The sequence below is a fragment of the Acanthaster planci genome, linkage group LG04 (genome assembly GCF_054643075.1).
Source record: "Acanthaster planci isolate LZ-2023a linkage group LG04, COTS_SCS, whole genome shotgun sequence".
In the NCBI taxonomy this organism is placed as follows: domain Eukaryota; kingdom Metazoa; phylum Echinodermata; class Asteroidea; order Valvatida; family Acanthasteridae; genus Acanthaster; species Acanthaster planci.
The window spans coordinates 681,291-701,114 of record NC_141780.1 but is presented as its reverse complement, the minus strand read 5'-3'; the positions used below and the strand labels follow the sequence as shown (position 1 = coordinate 701,114).

Below are 19,824 nucleotides of genomic sequence, written 5' to 3'. Positions count from 1 at the left end.
CATCAAGCAAAAATTGGGCCAAGTACTTTTTGCTTCAGTCATGTACTTGAAGCTCCTTTCACCCTTGATTTCATTTTTGCTTTGGGATTATACAATTATGATCGATACATAAACCAAAAATCTTAATAGACAAAGTTCCCCTGGTGAGAGTAAAAGATGGCAATATGTTTGATAACAGCCGAAAGCTATTTGGCTGATTCGTAAAACTACATTTCAACTTATTTGTTATGAAATCAAGAGGGGGCCTACATATACTGCACCGAGAAAAGACACAGAATGAAGGCTTTATACTTTTTATTTCAGAAACCAGAATACTTTCTAATACCTGGCACAATTCCACTGGATGGTTAATAAATAGCCAAGGATAGATCTCTCCCTTTGTGCAAAAATTCCAGACCCTGGAATCACTTTGTTCTTCCGTATGATTAAAAGGATTACACTTTCACATTGTTTTTCATCTGTTGAGCTAAATATAACCTTCGGTCAAGGCACCTTGGATGCTTACATTCAACATACAAACACACACATAAAAAACACCAGTACAAGAAGCACTTTATCAGTTTACAAGTGCGTGTGTATCCACATGTGCCCTTTGGGAACACTAGTTGGGGGAGGCAACAGTAACCACGCCTCCCCCATAAGTTGCTTCATTGGTTGTGTTTTCAATCAATTTTTTTACATGAATCACAAACTAACAAAAGTTGCTGTAGTTTCACAGGGTAAAGTGCCAGCAAAATGAGTATGGCTTAAATCTAAAATAATCCCATCTTTTAATCTGCTGAAAACATCACTATGAAAAGGACAATTTTAAATCTTTGTATTTCCTTTGTCACAATTGCTTTTAACTATATGTACACAATCTGATATGAATCAAAAATTGTAGATTATATTATGCCCAGTCAATTTAAACTTCTGAATTACATGTACTTAGGGTATACAAGCTGATAACTTAGCACGATATAATTTTCAACCAGATTACACAATCATTTCAGATGGAGTAGAATGAATAAACCTTATGTACAGTCACAATCATCCAGACTGCATGCTTTTTTATAAATCCAATGCATTGATATTTTAATATTCAGATATATTTTCTATTTCTTTATATTCCTGCCCCTCTCCCCCTGAAAAAATATCAAGAAGTCTCATTCAAAAGGCCTGTTTATGAGAAATATTTCAATATTTTATATCTTAAAATTACTTCCCAGGATTCCACCCAAATCAGTTTCTTTCCATTAATGCTTGAGGACTTAAGCATAAAAAGACATTGCAGAAATAGCACCTTTCATTGAATGTTTTAATCAAGGCACTTTGGACTCATAAACTGCACAATTTGTTAAAACTACAAGTACAACTTCATGAAATTTGAAATTTCATTCTAATTTTGAAAATTACACACGACATGGATACAAGTATTCTAGTCAACTATTAGAAGCTAATATAAATTTTCAAGCAGAAGTTCAGTATTACAGAAATGTAGTATTGCAGATATAAATCATAAGTTATATGTACATGGACTGAATCAATAAACTTGTCTTTTCAACTGCTGAATACAGCGTCACACACCTAGCATTTTTTGTTTGTTTCTGTATCCACAGAGAACGTCTCTTAAGTTCATTTGATAAGAGATGTAAGCAATATACAGAGGTAGATCCAGTCGGGGAGGGGGTGTCACCCAACATTTACAAAAGCAGGAGGGGTGAGTAGCCACTTCAAATTGAAGCTGAAAACAGCTAGCAAAAAGCTGAAATGTCAAAAGTTCCCGTACTGTTGTACAGACCAGATGTACAAAAAAGCTGAAATTCAGGGTCAACATCTACACAAAATAGCCGAAATCAGCTGAAAAGCTGAATTCTCACAACCTTGCAAAAGGGAAGAAGTGGTACCCAAATGGAGGTGAACCGAATCACATGGGTGGGGCAATTTTAATCAAAATCTCATTAAATTAAATAACTATTTTGAGAGCGAAAGACAAAACAAAAGGAAAATATTTCTCTTCGAAAAAATAAAAACAATTCAGAAACAGAAGTCATAGGTGCCCCAATAACATAACTGAGTACTGGTTTGAAAAGACCCCAAATGCAAGAGGCAAGCAGTCATATTCACGTGGAGAACATTCTTAGAAAGCTTCACGGAAAGGCAAGTTTTATTGTTTGTGTGTGTATTCAACTATAAATCTTGCCAAGTACTGTACAAACCACCTACGAAACCATCAATAAAAAGGCATCATGCCTTTACAACAATTTGTATTTTTCAATTTGTTATCAAACAGTGACTTCAACAGTGCCACATCTTTTGATTGTTTGATATTAGGCAGAAGTGCACTCAAAACTAGGATGATTCTTGAAACAAATTGTTACAACTTCAACGCAAGTTATCTATGAGGAATACAAGTAATATTTTTACTTAATCAACAATGTATGAAATATAACAGTGTCTGTACTTTGCAACTATTTATTTTGGTCCAACTAACACGTAACAAAAGTTTACAAGCTCTAATGACCCCCCCCAAACAAACAGAGACCCAAAAGTCTGTTTGAAGAAAGATGAGCCCCAACAAGTAAACTGTTTGGTTTCAGTAATTCTGCACTTCATCAGCAAGCTCATTTTTGCCCATCTTTCTGAGTGCATCCACTGTCTCTTTTCGCATCTTTTCCACTTTCCCTCCACGATTTTGTCTCCTTTTTACAAGCATGCTGAATATCTGACCATCAATATTACTTGACTCACTCCTAAACCTGTAAATGTCCTCTTTTGAGAAATTCAGGTACGTTGCCAATTCTTCCCACTCTGGACCAAGCTTCTTTGCGATCTCTCGGAAATGGACATCACTCATAGGTTGTCTCTTTTCTGAGGGGGCAAAATAATCTCACATTGCAACCATTAATTCAAACAGGAAGAAAAAAACACATGAATATTAGCAGTAGACATACAAAAAGTAAATAAAGATAATGAGCAGTATCTAGAAAAGTCTGGTGCAAGACACAAGGTGGGCCATAACTAAATGAGAATAAATGCTAACCATTAAACCTAACTCCCAGCCTACTCTGGCTAGAAACCCGGCCAGGTGCATCAAACAAACATCAAACAAATCAAACAAGCCCTTGCCAGTGAAAAACAGGAGAATATATGAAGATTGCTATTGCCACAATATGTGTAGTGCTCACACAAAAACACTCAGGTTTTGTACACATTCAGATGAAATTTTGCCATTCTGTATCATAAGCTAACAATGCATGCTAGCATTGTTCTTTCCATGCTGGCGCTGTTGCATATGGTGTCACAGCACCATCCACAAATCATGCAGACTTTTGCAGCATTATGACCTACAGCAAGACAGCATCAAAAGCTCCAACATGCTTCATAAGCAGTTAATGCAAAAGTCAGAAAGACACCAGCAAGCTGAAGTGCCAGCAAATTACATAACAGGTAGGACAGCTCTAGGGTTGAGTAAACACACTGCTTTTCTGTTATAACATGAAAATTCAAAGCAGTAGCAGCAAGAAAGGCATGTCAAGCAGCATGTATTGCAACATCATCCTAAGCATATGGCACCAACATCTTACAGCCATGATCAGAGAAAGTACAGTAACAGCGACTGGAGCATTGGAGAAATGTTCATCTGCCAATCATGAACCAATTTATCATTGCTACTGGACAAAATGTCAAGGGAAAAGCCAAGCTGCCTTTTCATTAGCACAGCAGCCCATCACAAAGAACTTACCAAGTGCTGAAGGTTCTTCTTCAGAGCTTTCCTGTTTAAACATGGCTTGGAACTTGTAAGTGTCAAAGACCATCTGGGAACTGCCCAACCTGCAGACAACCTGTGGTTTCTTTAAGCATTCATCCAGTGGTAGTAGGTGAGGCATTTTATGCTTGTTGTTCAAACATAAGACACTGATGCAGTAATCAATTCTCTTTATCCACATGTCCTTCAAGTTCTGAAGATTCTCTTCAACAAATCTGAGTACCTGTTTCAATTCAAAGAAAACAGTTTTGTTTATAAGTTCATTTTCACGGTAATTTGAACTCCTAAATGCACAAAAACTCCACTACAGGAAATAAATCAAGGTGACTAAAACTAAAAAAATGACAACTACATAAAAAGTACAAAACTTTGCAGCTTACCCGTAAGTTTAAAGTCCCCTCCATTAATGTCCCAACTGTCCTGATGGGAATGTTGATGCAAAAGGATTTAACCCTGACCACTGATAATTCAAACAAAGCGTGAAACTCTTCAGCAAGGTTATCCCTACTTCATTTTGTTATCCTGCAAAGTACCTTGCATGTGACATCGGAAGAAGGGGATTTCTTGACATGTATCTTCTCCTCTTTAGAGCGTCTTTTTCGCCTTGTTTGAACGAACTGTGCACGCTTGACAGTCACCTGTAAGAATGCAGTACAAAGAAACTGTGAATCTTGTTGCTGATGAGTTGATTGTGTCTTGGTATGCTTCAGGGCATAACATATAAAGCTGAAAGGGTTGACCGCCAATGTAAGGTTCTATTACATTTGGTAGAACCCAAGGGTAACATTCCAGCGGTCTTCATATGCCAGCACGGTCCATTTACAAGAAACCAAACAACAATTCCCTCAGTATTCAATTCAGAATGCATTGTCAATTAGCCACAATGGCAGGAGTCTTTTTTTCACTGAAGCTAGGTTTACACTATGTTCCCGGCAGCCATGCCAATGATGTTTGCCCGAAACGTAGTGCGCCGTGGGATTTTGGCAATTTTTTCTCCGTAGTCAAGTTTTGTTAGGTCCTGCTAAGTTTCATGGTCTATTGTACTGCCCATACACAAGTAAATCATGTTCAGATTACGTAATGAGCTATTGTAAAGTCCGCAGATTTCTAAAGGTGATAGACAGAGCTATTGAAGTTGCCTTCAGTTGATTTCTCAAAAGTAGTTTTTTATCATGTTGCATGAAGTTGTCCTGCCTGGCCCGGCTTTTATATACCCCCCCGACCATGCTCGGCATGTAAAACTGTAGTAGAACGCAATGCGCTGTATTGCACTGGGTAGGTAAATGGTCACATCTGGACGTGCCACGATTTAACACAACGAAATGGCTACAGTACACTCTAGCTTGGCGTGAGAACAGTCACAAAATGTGGCAAAATGGGCAAAACTTGAAAGGACTGTTAGATGCCTGGGGAGGCACATGATTCCTATCCCACTACGGACTGTCTCCAAGTTTGGTTACGGGCTATCATGTGCTGTCACATTTTGTTGTGTTCACCCCATTTTACTAAGGCCTACTAAGTTTCTCATCTGCACCTTGAATGCTGTAGCAAAATTTTGACAGTTTAAAAATCTGGCCAGCATCCACAGCAATCACGGACTGTCACATTTGCCCATCCTGTTTCCCCGCATTGTCTCATATCCATACCGTTTTGTCCACGGTGGCCAGAAACGTGATTGCCATAGCCGCCGGAAACATAGTGTAAACCTAGCTTTACAGCAACTGTTGGACACTTACTTTGAGATAAGCAAGATCCTTCTTTCGTACCAACTGGAGTACAAACTCATGCTGGTCATTTACAAAGAAGCTGGCTTGATCATACTTCAGACTAGGATGTGTTCCACCTAAGGTTTGTGACCATCGCAGTGCTCGCACAACTAAGCGATGAAATAATCCATCTAGAAAAAAAGAATCAGAAGTTTTGGGTTATGATTTTGTTCTTTTGTGTAAATCCTTCAGTTTTAATCTGACATAAAACTTTTCCCAAACATTAAAACTGTCAGACAACATGATGTATAAATCTACCAAAGTTGACATTTGTCCAAACAAATTCAGAACCATTTTCAACTAAAGAATAGTAAAGCAAGGCAAATTGTCTAAAAAGACTTGCTGTGACTGAATAAAATCACACCATGAACCAAATTTAAGTTCTTGAATCTGACTTTTAAAAAATGTAGAAAGCAATTCAGGATGGCCTTTAATTCATTTCTGGCTTCACCTTTATGTGTTTCAAATTCTTGGGAAAACTCCGAATGCAAGAATGTCATGATTTTTTTGACAGGAACAGAGGAAATCCACGAAATTCACTGCTCGAAAAAGGCTACTGTCCCATAAGATGAATGAATAACAAAAGAATTATATCAGACATCTTGTTTCCATCACATCTGTCCAAACAATTTCAGAACCATTTTCAACAGAAGAATAGTAAAGCAAGGCAAATTGTCTAAAAAGCTTCTTCACCTGGAAGGAATCCATGGAAGTCCACGCAAAACACACTTGCATTCTTCTGCTCTGCTGACTCCGGCTGACTGCTGTTTGATGTCTGTATCCGCAGCATTGAAGGCACATAGTAGGACACCATATCCTCAGGAGTAGTATGTGAATGCTGTCGCTGGAACTTGATGGATGAGACAGTAGCTGCTGCAGGACTGCTGCAGGCTTCCTCCTGGGGCTTCACAAAAATTTGAAATATAATTACTTACAAACGTCAGTCACAATGTATTTCCCATAATTTTCATTGTTCAAATTATGTTTGGTTGAAAATAAGCATGATGTCCTCTTCTGTTTTTCCATACTATTTGATCAAAGTAAGTTTCCAAAACGAGATAATCATTACCAAAATCATATAAACATTCTCAATCAGACTTGATTCTGACTGCTCATTGATATCAAATTTTAACACCAATAACAGATTCATATTTGATATATATAAGCTTTCAAAAGGTGTAACTTACATTTGCTGTCAAACACCCAAACAGTCCTACTGAACAGTAGATCAAGCCATCCATATATATATTTCTGTATACAATTTTTGTATTATGATTCTAGTTTCTTACTTAGGAAAGGACTTGATTAGTCAAGATACTAATGATGAGAACAGCTGTTCACAATCTTACATTGACACAATCTGTCTACTTTTTTTACTTCTTGACTCTACAAAACAAGGCATACCTGATCAGTACGTTCACAAAGTAGGTCAAACTTGTCCATCAGATCTAGAAGAGCCTTCTTGTGAGAAAGAATATCTCGCCACATGTAATCAATCAGCTTATTCTCCAATATGCCACTGTCCTTCAAATGATTCCACGATTGGACATGGTCGGCCATCTTTGAGGAAGAGAAATCATTTTTTTATCGTAATGCGGATAAAAGTGTCTGAAAACTGTGGTCTTCACAATCAGAAAGCTCAGGCATTCAGTGGCTGTCTAACTCAGGTCCATTAGCAGTGTTCATTTCTAATAAATTGACAATTTGCTAAAGAGGTTCTATTCTACTCCTTGTACAGTTTATCCAACACATTCAAAAACTTAAGCAGCGGGGATAGGAAAGATCTGTTCCAAGGCCTGACTGTTGCAACCTTCACCATGGGTACTTCATGTCATTAGGCCAAAAATTTGTCTGGCAAAATAAATGTCAGCACAATCAATTTTGTTCTACCATTATCAGCTTGCAAACATACACATACCAAAGTCACATGAGAACCTAATCTCATAGTTTAAATGTCATCAGCACAAACACCAGAGTAAAACTAAACAGAATTTTGCTTTTGGTTTTTATTTTTTACATTTACTTTGGATGTTTTGTCCTACCTCATCTGGTTTTGTTTGGTCAAATAATAGAAGTACATATAGTCTGAAAATGGCAGATGTCCAACCGTAATTTCATGCTCTGATGTACCTGTTCAATGGACAATAAATGTACATCTCCTTGGCACATTACGCATTATATGAGGGGACCAGTGGTAATTCTGATCAATAAATGTTTGTGGAAACCTTCATGTAAGTGAAAATGTTGGAATTAAATTAATCTATGCCTGGAGATTGGTGCTTGTGTATTGTTCAAAGGGAACAATGCCACTTAATTTCCTCTGAACTCATACCAATATGAAAATTTAAAAAAAAGGAAGACATGCCGAGAAAGCCACTAATTGTCTAATTCACATTTACCCAGTGTTGTACTTACCTGTTTTCTTGGAGGTGTGATAGTGATGACCTTCTTCAATGCATCAATCAGCCACTGAGGATCCAGAATGACTACATCCTTCAAGGCTTGACTCTTCTGATCACCATCACCTCCAAAGTAGATAATGTGGCCGAGATCATGGTAGAACTTCAGCATCGTCAGAAGTTCGGTTTCATCTTCTAAACCAAAGTCATCCTTCACCTAATCTCAAGACAGCCAAGGTTATTGCATAAATAAAGAATCATCTAGTTCCACATCTGAACTTAGCAAATTCCTGTCATTACAATAAATCAACTAAATTCCAGCCGCTTTGGAAGACAAAACTTGTTACCTCTTTAGTGTATCCAGGATTTGGGTTGGGAGGGGTTAACACTTACATTTCCTTTAAAGAATGGTAAAAGCTGTGCTGTCAGGAAATACTCCCCCCCCCATCTCCAGCTGAGTAAACCATTTTGCTCAGTGATCCTCAAAACCCCTCAATCTTTCAACAGTTTAAGGATTTAGGATTGTTCGAAGATCTTGTGCCTTCCACAACCACTATCCTGTGAATGCCCCTTGAGATTTTGCACAGCTATAAGATGTTGAGGTTACCTGCTGCAGTGTTAAAACAGGAATTCCGCCACTCTTAGCTACTTCCTTCAGTTTTCTGTCATCAAACTGCAGCCATCGCAATGGAATTAGCTGTCCCATGTAGGGCTCTTTCCTTGCGATGCTCTCAATATGCTTTCTCAGTCTGCAGATCTGTTGACACATACATTAAAACTTGACTGCAAGTATGACAGTTTCCCTTTTCTTTCTTTGCTCATATGTAAGTCACTGACTGTCAGCGCTTACGCTTTCTCACATTTTCTGCAAGCAAAGAAACAACAGTGTCCAACCCAACAGAAAAGTTTTAAATAGCAGAATTCAATGCCATTTGATAAGCTGTGGTTAGGATTATATTGGTTATTGTTTTTAATCAAAAGAAGCACAAATGATGAATAAGACATTCTTTACCTTGTCGTTGTTCGTTTCCATGGAGTTCTCTATGGCATAATACTCTCCCACTACAAACCTTGAGTATGGCTTATTGCTGATCTCCGTTCTTATTCGAGTAAATATTTTATCTATCTGCATTTAAAAACAAAGACAGGAATAGGAGGTAGAATTGAACTCTTCAAGAATAAAATACATGTATAGAGCAAAAAAGGAAATATATCAAAAGTGGAATTAGACACAAATTTCAGCCTTCATACAGAAAGAAATGACACAGATTATGCTGAAAAGCAGACCAGAGCATTTGTAGTAATGATGAATAAATCATTGGCTATCTTGGTTAATGAGTAATTCCCTGGGTTGACACTCATCTCTGGGTTGGATTTGACTCGCCAATGTCAACAAAGCTCAGTCTACAAAAGTCGTCACCGTTTTCATGAAGAGGCAAATTCCTCAACAGAGAGTAAAACCTAGGTTTCGACAAAATAGCATTTGAAGTTGGTCTCTTTTTCAAACACTTATTTCCCCAGTGTAGCATGCCTTTGACTTAACCAATACTACTTAATGAAAGACGCAAAAAAGGACAACAAACTCCCAAATGATATTGAAAGTTAATTGAAATTGTTTATCTTGTAAACAAACAAATTTGTCTCTTTGTGAAAACACTGAAATTCATGTGACTTTTGTCTACTTGTGAAAACGCAGGCTATTTTGATACAGCGCATGCCAGGTGCATGACTGTTACATTTGTATACATTTCCGGGGTCAAATTCACCTCTTCATGAAAACGGCAAAACGAGTTCGCCCATGGTTTTGCCCTTCATTGCCGACGCTGTTTTTATGGAAGACAAATTTGCCTCTTTGTGACAATGCAAAATTCGGAATGGTTGAAATTTGCCCCTGGTAGATCATCATGGTTAGGCAGATTTCAGTAGATTTGGTAACAGAAATTTGAAAAAATCATGATTTTGGGCAAAAGTGTCTCTTTGTGAGAACTTTGACCAAGTGTGACAGGACATAGGGCTGAACATGCGGTTGAGAAATCAAAGCTTGCCCTGTGTTTGCCAAGGTGTTAGAAGGCTCTATTGTGAAAGACCTTTTGAGATGTTGACTTTCACAAATATTACAACTAACACACCAGGACACCTATTATAATTGTACAACAATTTCAGTTCCACACAGTGTGAAGTACATGTGAGACAGCCACTAAGCCTTTATCAAGGCTAATAAAACTTAAAAATATTCTACAGATACGCCATCTCAATTCCTGCCCGACAGATATCAGGAAAGGACGTACCAACTGTTTGCGTTCACTGTCTGGCAAGTCATCTCCTCCAACGCTATTTCGGTGAGTACCAACAATGAAGATGGGAGGAGATTTCTGCTCTAATCTTTCTTTTGAGGAGTTTTCTTTCGTGTATGTGAAAATTGAACGCATCCAGAAATCAAGATACTGCATGGGAGTCATCCTATTGCTGTGACAGCTGTCCCCTTGCTGTAAGTGAATGACAAAATGACTGTCTACAAAACCATGTTGCCAATTAAAAAAATAAAAGTCATTCTCAAAGTGAAAGCAAGGCAGTACCATACAAGGATGATCAAGGGACATACATGCACAATGCTTTGTTCCATTAGGAGCTCAATATCGGTATCCTTTGCACTAATCTTCCAAGAAACAAGAAATCATTTTCCAATTCAGGAGGCAAGACAATGCAAACTTGTACGTTTTATGTGATTGGACACAGAAACAATTTGGACAAATTCACTAATGATCTCTTGTCAACTAAAACTAGCAATAATGGGAGATAACGGCAAGAAGTATCACCTTCCATACAAGGAATGCTATGAGGCATCACAAAGAATGGCAACAGTAAAGTCATACACATTCTTGAAAGAAATCAAAGCAGAATGCATTTGTGTCATGGAGGTCGTCATTTAACATACTCTTACATCATCAGGTCTTTCATTAGTTTGTATTGGTTTGTCAAGGTCTTGACAAAGGTTGAACACGACCACATATACGGCTCGAGAAGACAGGAATGTCTGCAATACAACAAACCAAAAAGAACTAAACTGATCAAAAATGCAAATGACAGCAAAGTTTCTAACTGGCTATAACGTACTAAGGAAAAAACACACCCAAAACTCTGAGAACAAAAACAACACACAAGGGTGTTAACTGAGCTGACACAAACACTACCTATTAATGTACATTCATAGATGAAACCACCTCGATACAAAAATGTAAAATTTTGCCAACCCCAAGTTGGTGTCGGAAATGTATGCCTCACTGTAGTCTTTTATATTTTGAGCATCTGAACAACCCCTTGACCACAATATACTAACTTTACAAGAAATGAAACCTTTTGCGATAAGGCACAAGGGAATATTATAACTTTTTTAAGGAAGGAGTGAATTTCCAATTTTTTTTACTTCCAATCTACTGACTAATGGTATAGTTGTATGTTTAAGTTCATAATTGCGAGAAATTAAACTAGCTGAAATTCCAAGCATGAAGCATACGCGTAGGGTTCGAGCCCCGGTATCATTTTGAAATGTAGATGCTCTGTGGTGCATTGTATAGCCTTCTGGTGCAACCATTGGCCATTTTTAATTTAACTTTTTCCTTCATATTTGCCTGAACTTAATTAACTAGTTTCCCAAAATTATATATCAAGGTTTGTAGAGTGACTTGGCCATTTTTCCACCTGATTCGACCACATTTCCAAAATTTCAAATCCTTGTTACAAAGAATGCATACTGCATGTCCAGATTTTTGGATTTTGTGGGCATAGATTGTGTCACCTGCCCGTCTACAGAGTCTTTCATCAACATCCATTTCCATGGACGTTGTGCAGTTTGTCTTTTGCTACGTGCACAACTCCTACAGGCTTTGACTTTTAAATGACAGTACATTTCAAGAAAAACACACAACACTTCTCCATATTAAAACATCAATCACAAGTTTTCATTTCCTGCTTGGCACTACACCCGAAAATTGCAGGCTAAGTGTCTCTGGTAAATGCTATTTGGCACCAAAATTATCACTATAATATTACAAAATACGTGAAAACTGTGTATGTATGTTTCCTCAGATTTATTTGAGTTTTTAAGAACTGTCACTTGACACACCTTTAAAATGACCTTTTTTGATCATTTCTTTCAAATAAAAGAATGCTAGACCAACTCACTTTATCGGGAGTTTTGTGCCATTACTGTCTTTTTAACCAAGTCTGAATTGTGACAATTTGGATGTTATTTGTGGGATAGCTGAAAGCAGTGTACCTTAAACTTAACGCATGTAGATGTCACATGTACCTGATACTTCATAAAACATTATCATGTCCAACTCACCTTGTGTAAAGTATAGTACAAATCTTGACCAGCAAAGTCCCAAAGGCTGAGAACAATTGGTTCCAATGCACCAGAGATATGCCTCTTTCTCACTCCTAGTTGTGGAGTCGGTTCATTAATTGGAGATTTCCTTGTTTTGCTGTCGTCTTGTGATTTCTGAGGCTGATAAGGAGAAGCTGCCAAAAAAGGTTGAATCTAAATACTGACCAGCAATACTTGTTCAATATCACTCTTTCCAGAGTGCTTTACAATGCATAAAAGCAACTTATTCTGAGAGGTAAAAGTAGCTGTACGGGGAAGTGATTAAAAATGCACACTGATGATGACGTTAGCACAAATTTGTCTCATTTGCCACTAATTTAGTTTAACAAATTATTCTTTGTTGCATTTGGCATATTATACACAAGTATATGTAGCTACCTGTCCATCTGTCCTGAGGGCAGGTAAAAACAAATTGGGAAAAGTAGTTGTTGCTTGTCCAAAATTTACTTGCTCCAACTCTATTTTATATACATGTAGTGCAATGCCACAGTGCATGTGCGGTTTTTTCCACACCCAAATGCAGAGTCGCAAAACTAATTGCAATTAACTCAACAACTTGTGGCTTTCCCTTCTACCCCTTGGGGAAATAATGGCCACTTGTCACTTTTCAACATAAAAAGCACCGACTGTTTTATCAAGTTGACATTCGGGAATTGCAAACGGCAACTGCATAATGTTCGGTCAGTTTTATACTCAATATTTGGTATAGCTGCATGTTCGGTATAGCGGTGTTCAGTAAAGTGGCATTCCACTGTAAATCTTGAACACTGGTGAACAAGTCTTCACATTTCCTTCCTAAATACTGGAGGCAATGGAAGTGTGGCCTTAGACAGCATCAAGGGGTGACAGACAGGCAGTTTTTATGCTTGCATGGGAAGGGACAGGTAGGTATTCCAATCCTAGAAGAAACGGTAGTTTATTTTCTACTTCTGTTTGTTGTTCTGTTCTTACCCGGTGCGGATTGGGATGCCTGGTCTGCTGGATATGTAGGTGTTACATGTGTACCCGGGGGCATCTGAAAAATATGTCACAATAATGATAAATACTGACTTGAGACTAACTCGTTGACTTGTCATTGACCTGTGGTGATTACCTGCGGAATGAAATTGATCCGTTCCCTGCTGCTCAGGATGAATTACGCAAAATCTGGAAATCATTTTCTTCAAACAATTTTTGATATATGGTAGCATAATCTTTGTTTGTAGGTCAAGGTTGAAAATCATGATCTTTTAAACGCCTTATGCATCTAGGAGCACCAGAACACAAAATGTCCATGAAGAACTTTGCTTTATGGAATTCCAATCAACGATTTAGCCCTTACTTCTTGTTTAAAACTATCTGGACTTCTGTTGTGTTATTTCATGTTCATTTTTCTTTACCCATGATGACATCTGACGGATATTTGATGTCTTACACATCTGACTCTAAAACATGACACGAAAGGGTAAGCCAAGCCTGATTTTATTTCCATAACAAGATTAGATATGCTGGTCGCTAAATACTGCCAAGCTATATGTTTTACCAATGGATACCAAAAAGATTGCTCAACAAACATCACTGGACATTCTTCTGATGAGGAAAGTCACTTTGGGGTCATTCTTCTTGGTAGAAGTTCTCTGTACCCTGATCTACATCTAACATTGTAAAGAGTATGTTTTATTTCCACAACTATTCCATACCTGTATCTTCACTGGATAATTCTGCGTGATGAAATTGTGGAAGTTGAAAGATGCTTCATTTTTCACACTTTCTTCATATTCACGTCTAATACTGGTTGAATCACCTGTCAACATTTGTAAAAGGCCATGTAACAAACTTAAGTGTCATCAATTTGAAAGATACCAAGAGAACACTGGCTGCAGGACAGTGAAGGGCACAGCTACATGTAAGCATGTGCTACATATTGCAATGTACGATTCACATCAGCTAGCTTTTCACAAGACCAAATATAAATGGAGTGGAGAGTACATGAACACGAATGTATAAAACATTTGAGTTCCCCTGAACTGGATTTGAACACCCATTTTGACAAAAAAAAAACAATGTGTTATTCGTCAGTATTTTGCACTCAATCCATATGATATATATTTCTTATTTGTATGGTAATTTACAGGTGATAATCTCTTGGTAGCCATGAATTGCATGACAAAAGACCACATTTTTTCAGGCTAAGAGGCCCTTTTGGATAATAGTCTTCCATGTTGGGGTTTAAACCTATAGTCTCTTCACTGAAACTATCATTTCTAATATTTTTCCAAAAAGCAAAATTTTAGTAAGTCACTTGAGACTACCACCGACCACAAAATCAAAATGATATTTGTAACAATCAAGCTCACTTCAGCAACAGTCTTACCCAACCTCATGCAAAAACTTACAAAAACTCAATAAATTACAATGTATGATCAACATTATGGTAAATACTCTTTACTGGTCATTTTTTGGGCTATGTTTATAAACGTGTAAGATTTTTTGTCACTGTGTAATATGCACATCACATTTCAAAATCTTTAATAAAAAAAAAAGACGTAAATGGTTTCAACCTCCTCCTTGGTGCAGTTGCCAGGATGTTGCATGTTTGATGTCTATTTTGCAGACAGATGATGCACTGATGCACTCAGTTGATGATTCTTCCTTATTGAAACTGCAAATAAAGACAGCAGAATTTCTCCACATGATTCCTCCTTATTGAAACTGCAAATAAAGACAGCAGAATTTCTCCACATGCTGTGACTAATTTTGGTTTATTTCCCTGTCTTTTATGTCGACATTACAGGTTGGATCATTTCAAACATACATTGAATGCTACAGTTAAACCGGTAAACACAAATAACCAAATGTAGCAGGGTCATTCTGCCAAGTTGAGAAATGGTTGATGACATCTGGATGTTTTGGAAATTTCATATGAAGTTTTACAGCCACTCCATCACATCTGCCAATTTACATCAGCAAATGTGACGTTAAGGGTCAACTGACAAATTTTTTTGAATATCACCATGAACTCATATCAAATTTCAAAAGTTGAATTCAGCAATGATGAGCTGTGCTCTAAGCTGGTTACATGTATTTGGGAGGAAATAGACAATTTAACTTAGCAAAACTTGATAACCTAATCTGGTGTCCCTCATATTTTTTACCAGACATCCACATTAATTTTTCAAAATATCATGTTGAACAATTTCAAAATGCCCTGAAACTTTCCAGAACCAGAAGAGTCAAAAACAATTATCCACCCCAAGCTGAAGTGCACCCCCAATCGACGAAAGAAAGACAGATGGTTACAAGCGGGTTCTTGCACATGTTCTGCATGTATGCAAAGACCATACATGCTGGAATAACTTAGTTACGTGTACTCAGCGTGCTCCACGTCCAATGCACATATACTTGCACGCCTCATGGCACACCTACGCTGTGAAAAAACAAAGCCTCTTTTGTTGAGTGGCCCCCAATTCAGTCATTTGCAAAAGTTTAAGACCTCCTGGAATTGTTGTTATTTCTGTCAGTGAGCCTGCATTACATTGTTTCTTTGAATGATCACATAAGATGTTTTTTACAGTGGCGATAATATCAGAGTCGTGCTGTGAGCCCCATTTGCATGAATTTTGTTGCAAAGGCAGGTCTTGTATGACATTTTTCCTGAAAGGCAGCCTGGGTAAAAAAGCCAGTCTAAGTAATAAGAAATAAAGGAGGGCACACTAAATATTAGACTGCTAACATGTCAAATCCTGGAAATGTAGTCAAATAGCTGTTACACATTGAAAATAAACATAAGTTCCCACGATTGATTGGTTAAAGTTTGGTTTTTCTTCCGGTTAATGCATTTTGTATGGGTGGTCCGAAACTTTAGCAAATGACTATAGATCTCTCTCATTAGATGCCATCTTTGTAGGAAAATTGAAATTGTTTAACAGGTGCATGTGTGCGTGTTATGTAAAATGTTTGAAACTTGCAAGCTTGCTGATCCAAACGTCTGAAATACAGCACAGCCAACGCAGGTCACAAAAGCTGAAGTAAAAAATGCCGATGCATGTGACAATCTGTAGGAATGATGTCATTTGAGAGAGCCCTCTATCTCTTCTGAAAAATGTCCAAATGCCATCAAACGTTCCCCAACTTGGTGAAATGATCCAGCATTGAAATCATAGAAAGTTAGAAACCTTTGATGTGTCAGACTCCTCTTGAGGCTAGTCTTCCCTACTCGTTCTTGCCCAACAATCATCAATCTTGTTCGATGTACTTGCTTATGACCCTCCTCCACTGCTTTTCTGTAGGCTTCTTGTTCTTGGTGTCCTCTTATTTCTTCCGGTACATTGATGAACAAAGCTTAAAAAAAAAGACTCACCATCATTAACAACTCAAAATAAGAACTGGACAACAGGAATCAGATTGGCATAATGGTTCTTTTCTCGCCTTCCACCACTGCCTAGGATTGATTCCCACTTCAGTCCACATGTGGATTGGGTTTTCAGTCCCTACCTGATTCCCTGGATGTTCATCTGGGGTTTTCCTCCCACCTCTAAAACTCTCTACAGGTTTCTTCAGGCTTGCAAGCTGTAGTGCCTAGGGCACTTTTGAGGAATCCTTGGTTTCATCACCAGACATTCTTAATAACATCAAACAAGTTCTCCAGCATTGAGAAAATTTTAGTCAGGGGTAAGTCTGGGGGAGGGGGCAAGAGGAGACATACACCCCAACAAAAAATTGTTTTTCTGAAAAAAAATGAAAGGTAGTTTGGGGTTCCATTTCATTTCCCTTCTATCCCAAACCATGTTCAAAGTCCCAGAATAAGCATCACACCACAAGGGTCATAAAAGGTTACATACAAATTTCAAATTTGTTGGTTCCTGCAATCCAAACAACTTTGGTTCTGGATCTGCCATTGCTTGCAGTAGTGCATCGTATCTACATGTACGTACCAGTCACTGGCATTCCCTTTCTTTTACATGCCACAGAATTTAAAAACTTAGGAAATTTGCATGACTTAAAACTGCATATGTTAAGAATAAACACGTATTACAGTACGTGATTGGACAGTGTCATAATAAACATCATCCCTGCAATCATTTTCTCCCCAAAATGCCATTAAGATGCTCTGTTTTAGAAAACAGTATGGAATACAACATAAAGAAAAAAATTCCCAAGCATGCAAACAGCTGTGAAGAGTAAGGCAAATTACATACATCAACTTATGATCATTCTACCTGTACTCACTTTGTGATGCAAGCTGTATCTGTACTCTGGGGCCTACAATTGAAAGTAAAGGATTTACAGGAATTTAATGCTGCTTCAGCAAGTTATGTCTAATTTGTCTAAGTCTGAACATACCTTGACATCACTTGGCACTCTCCGCACAAACCCAAACTCATCTGAAAAATTTAAATGGTTTACCATTTTCTAAGTAAGTGCTTCAATATTTTCCCTGCTTAATTTTGCTTTTATAACATGTCGTGGCTCTTTGATTGCTGGTACTAGTATATTACAGTGGGGAAAAATCATTGACATTTGTGTGTGGAATTATTCCTCTTAATTCAAAGAGAAAAAGTACATACATATATGACCTACCAAATATATTTGATAACTTCTTATCAGCTGACGTAATATGTGAAATGATGTCATCCCGAGAGAGTTCCTGCATACATAGAGCTACGTTATCTAGTACGGGGTTTAGAGCACGTGGAGAATTCCTGTGCAGTAAATTCAGAAATTTTTTCACTGTTTTTGCTCGATGTAATTCCTCTTCATTGATACCAAGATAACTCCACATATCCTTTTTACGTATTATGCCTTTTAACTTGTCTAGCTCTACATTGCTGATGTTTTTACAGATGGTGGTGAATAGTTCTTCAGTAACGTCTTGCGCTTGCTTTTTCTGATCTTCTGACAGCTCCATATTGATAGCCCACTGGGATGCACAGACATGAAGCACAAATGTACATGTACCTAATAGTATCTGCAAAGAAATCACAAAGAGAAAAACAAAACATCAGTCAAATGCCTCAGTAATTCATGGCTTGGTTTGATTGCTCATTTAGATCTCTGATTTATTTTTTTCAAATTTCCCGAGAGTGCCAGGACATGTGCTATAGCAGATTCAAAGATTTCTAAATGGTTATAAATATGCTTCTGAAATGAACATGTAGTACAGATACATGTAAACAGCATCTCTAAACAAATCCCAGGTAATATGCAATCAAATCAAAGCATCATTGAGCTCACACAGACACAGAAACAAACATCCCAAGTCTGAAAAATGGGATCATATTCAACTCTGGAAATAGTCTGCATTGACTCGTCAGAACAGGCCCATTGCTCGCCCAAATTACGAGCAATGAGGGAGCAATAAAGACACTCTTACTTGAGCAGCATGTATTCTGTCTCCATTTTCTGCATATGTACCATTGCTATCTTTTTTACATGGAAAGTGAAGTGAATTGATAAGGAATTAAATTCAGACTGTCAACAAAGTAACTGACAATGAGTCCGCTGTAGCTGCCAATAAAGAAGAAACTTGAATAACAATTCGCATTTCTTTTAAATTAATTCCACTGGGCAGTTTATCACTTGATAGTATTTCTTCTGTTTTAGTATCATACTGTGGTTCCTGTTTCCCCCCCCCCCTTTTCAATCCAAATCCCCTAAAATTCCTTTCTTTTTTTCTCCTTGATTTCTTTCTTGTGGTTGAATAGTCCTATAGAGGTGCAAGACAATTGTTCCGTCTCATTCTGGATTTGATTTGCTAAGTTTCTAAATGAATTCTTCGATATTTTCCCTCCTAGTTTTGACTTTTTATGGCATGTTAACACTTTCTGATGGCTGTTGTGATATTTTAAGGGAAAATGAGTGTTGTCCGTAATAGGAACCATCGTACTATAGGGGAGGTAAGTCATGAGAAAATGAGATGGGGTTCTTTCCCACAACCGGATAGCCTAGTATGGCTACTTTCAACATTTCGGTGTTCCAGACCACTTCTCGTGGGGGAATTACATGTGTTATTAATGGAAAATCTTTCCCAAAATTCCGAAATTCTTACCAGGTTTTTCAGAGAAGCACTTCTAAGTTCTAACGTCCTTATTACGCCCGGCGCCCCAAACAACCAGCTGAAGCCTAATTCGTTGCGGCAAGGAGACCTCCAGCCACGATCGTTCGCGAGTAATGGCGCGCGTGACAATCCGGTTTGAATATGCGCATTTGGAATTAGGTTTTTGTAACCTGAAACCACGCGAGAAGATATGATTCGTCCGCGACTGTGACGTCACTATGTTAATGCACGTAGACATTTCCGCGCGTAAAAAAACGAACTAGCAGCAGGTCTATGAAAACAACCCGCAGCAGCAGTTGCGCCGTCAGGTCCGCGCCACGCATTTCACAAGTTGGGATTTCCCCTTAAAATTCGGCATCAAAACTTGCGCCCCCAACGTCGCGCAAAGGCAAACCTCTCGCCAGTAATGAAACCACAGGGTTATTTTCATGGGTAATTTTCATAACCGTCAACCAGTGGATAGGTATGGTCGTGGGAACAGAGTAGAA

The 19,824-nt window shown here is 38.0% G+C and overlaps 1 protein-coding gene across 2 annotated transcripts; it reads right to left on the bottom strand.

The window, feature by feature from the left end:
• Nucleotides 1–277: 277 nt before the first annotated feature.
• Nucleotides 278–19,482, bottom strand: LOC110988251 (uncharacterized). Of its 2 annotated transcripts, none has more exons than XM_087136192.1 (19): nucleotides 19,328–19,482; nucleotides 17,860–18,247; nucleotides 17,509–17,541; nucleotides 16,455–16,620; nucleotides 14,841–14,941; nucleotides 13,980–14,083; nucleotides 13,252–13,315; nucleotides 12,259–12,434; nucleotides 10,855–10,947; nucleotides 10,202–10,399; nucleotides 8,926–9,039; nucleotides 8,521–8,670; nucleotides 7,930–8,130; nucleotides 6,919–7,074; nucleotides 6,208–6,418; nucleotides 5,485–5,645; nucleotides 4,282–4,386; nucleotides 3,725–3,971; nucleotides 278–2,850 (listed from the first exon to the last, which is right to left on the bottom strand). In XM_087136192.1, the coding sequence occupies exons 2-19, from the start codon at nucleotides 18,185–18,187 to the stop codon at nucleotides 2,576–2,578; spliced, it is 2,883 nt and encodes a 960-aa protein (XP_086992318.1). In that variant the 5' UTR covers nucleotides 18,188–18,247; nucleotides 19,328–19,482; the 3' UTR covers nucleotides 278–2,575. The 2 variants fall into 2 exon arrangements, with proteins under 2 accessions (XP_086992318.1, XP_086992321.1); XM_087136195.1 differs by having other exon boundaries at nucleotides 18,121–18,247.
• Nucleotides 19,483–19,824: the final 342 nt, after the last annotated feature.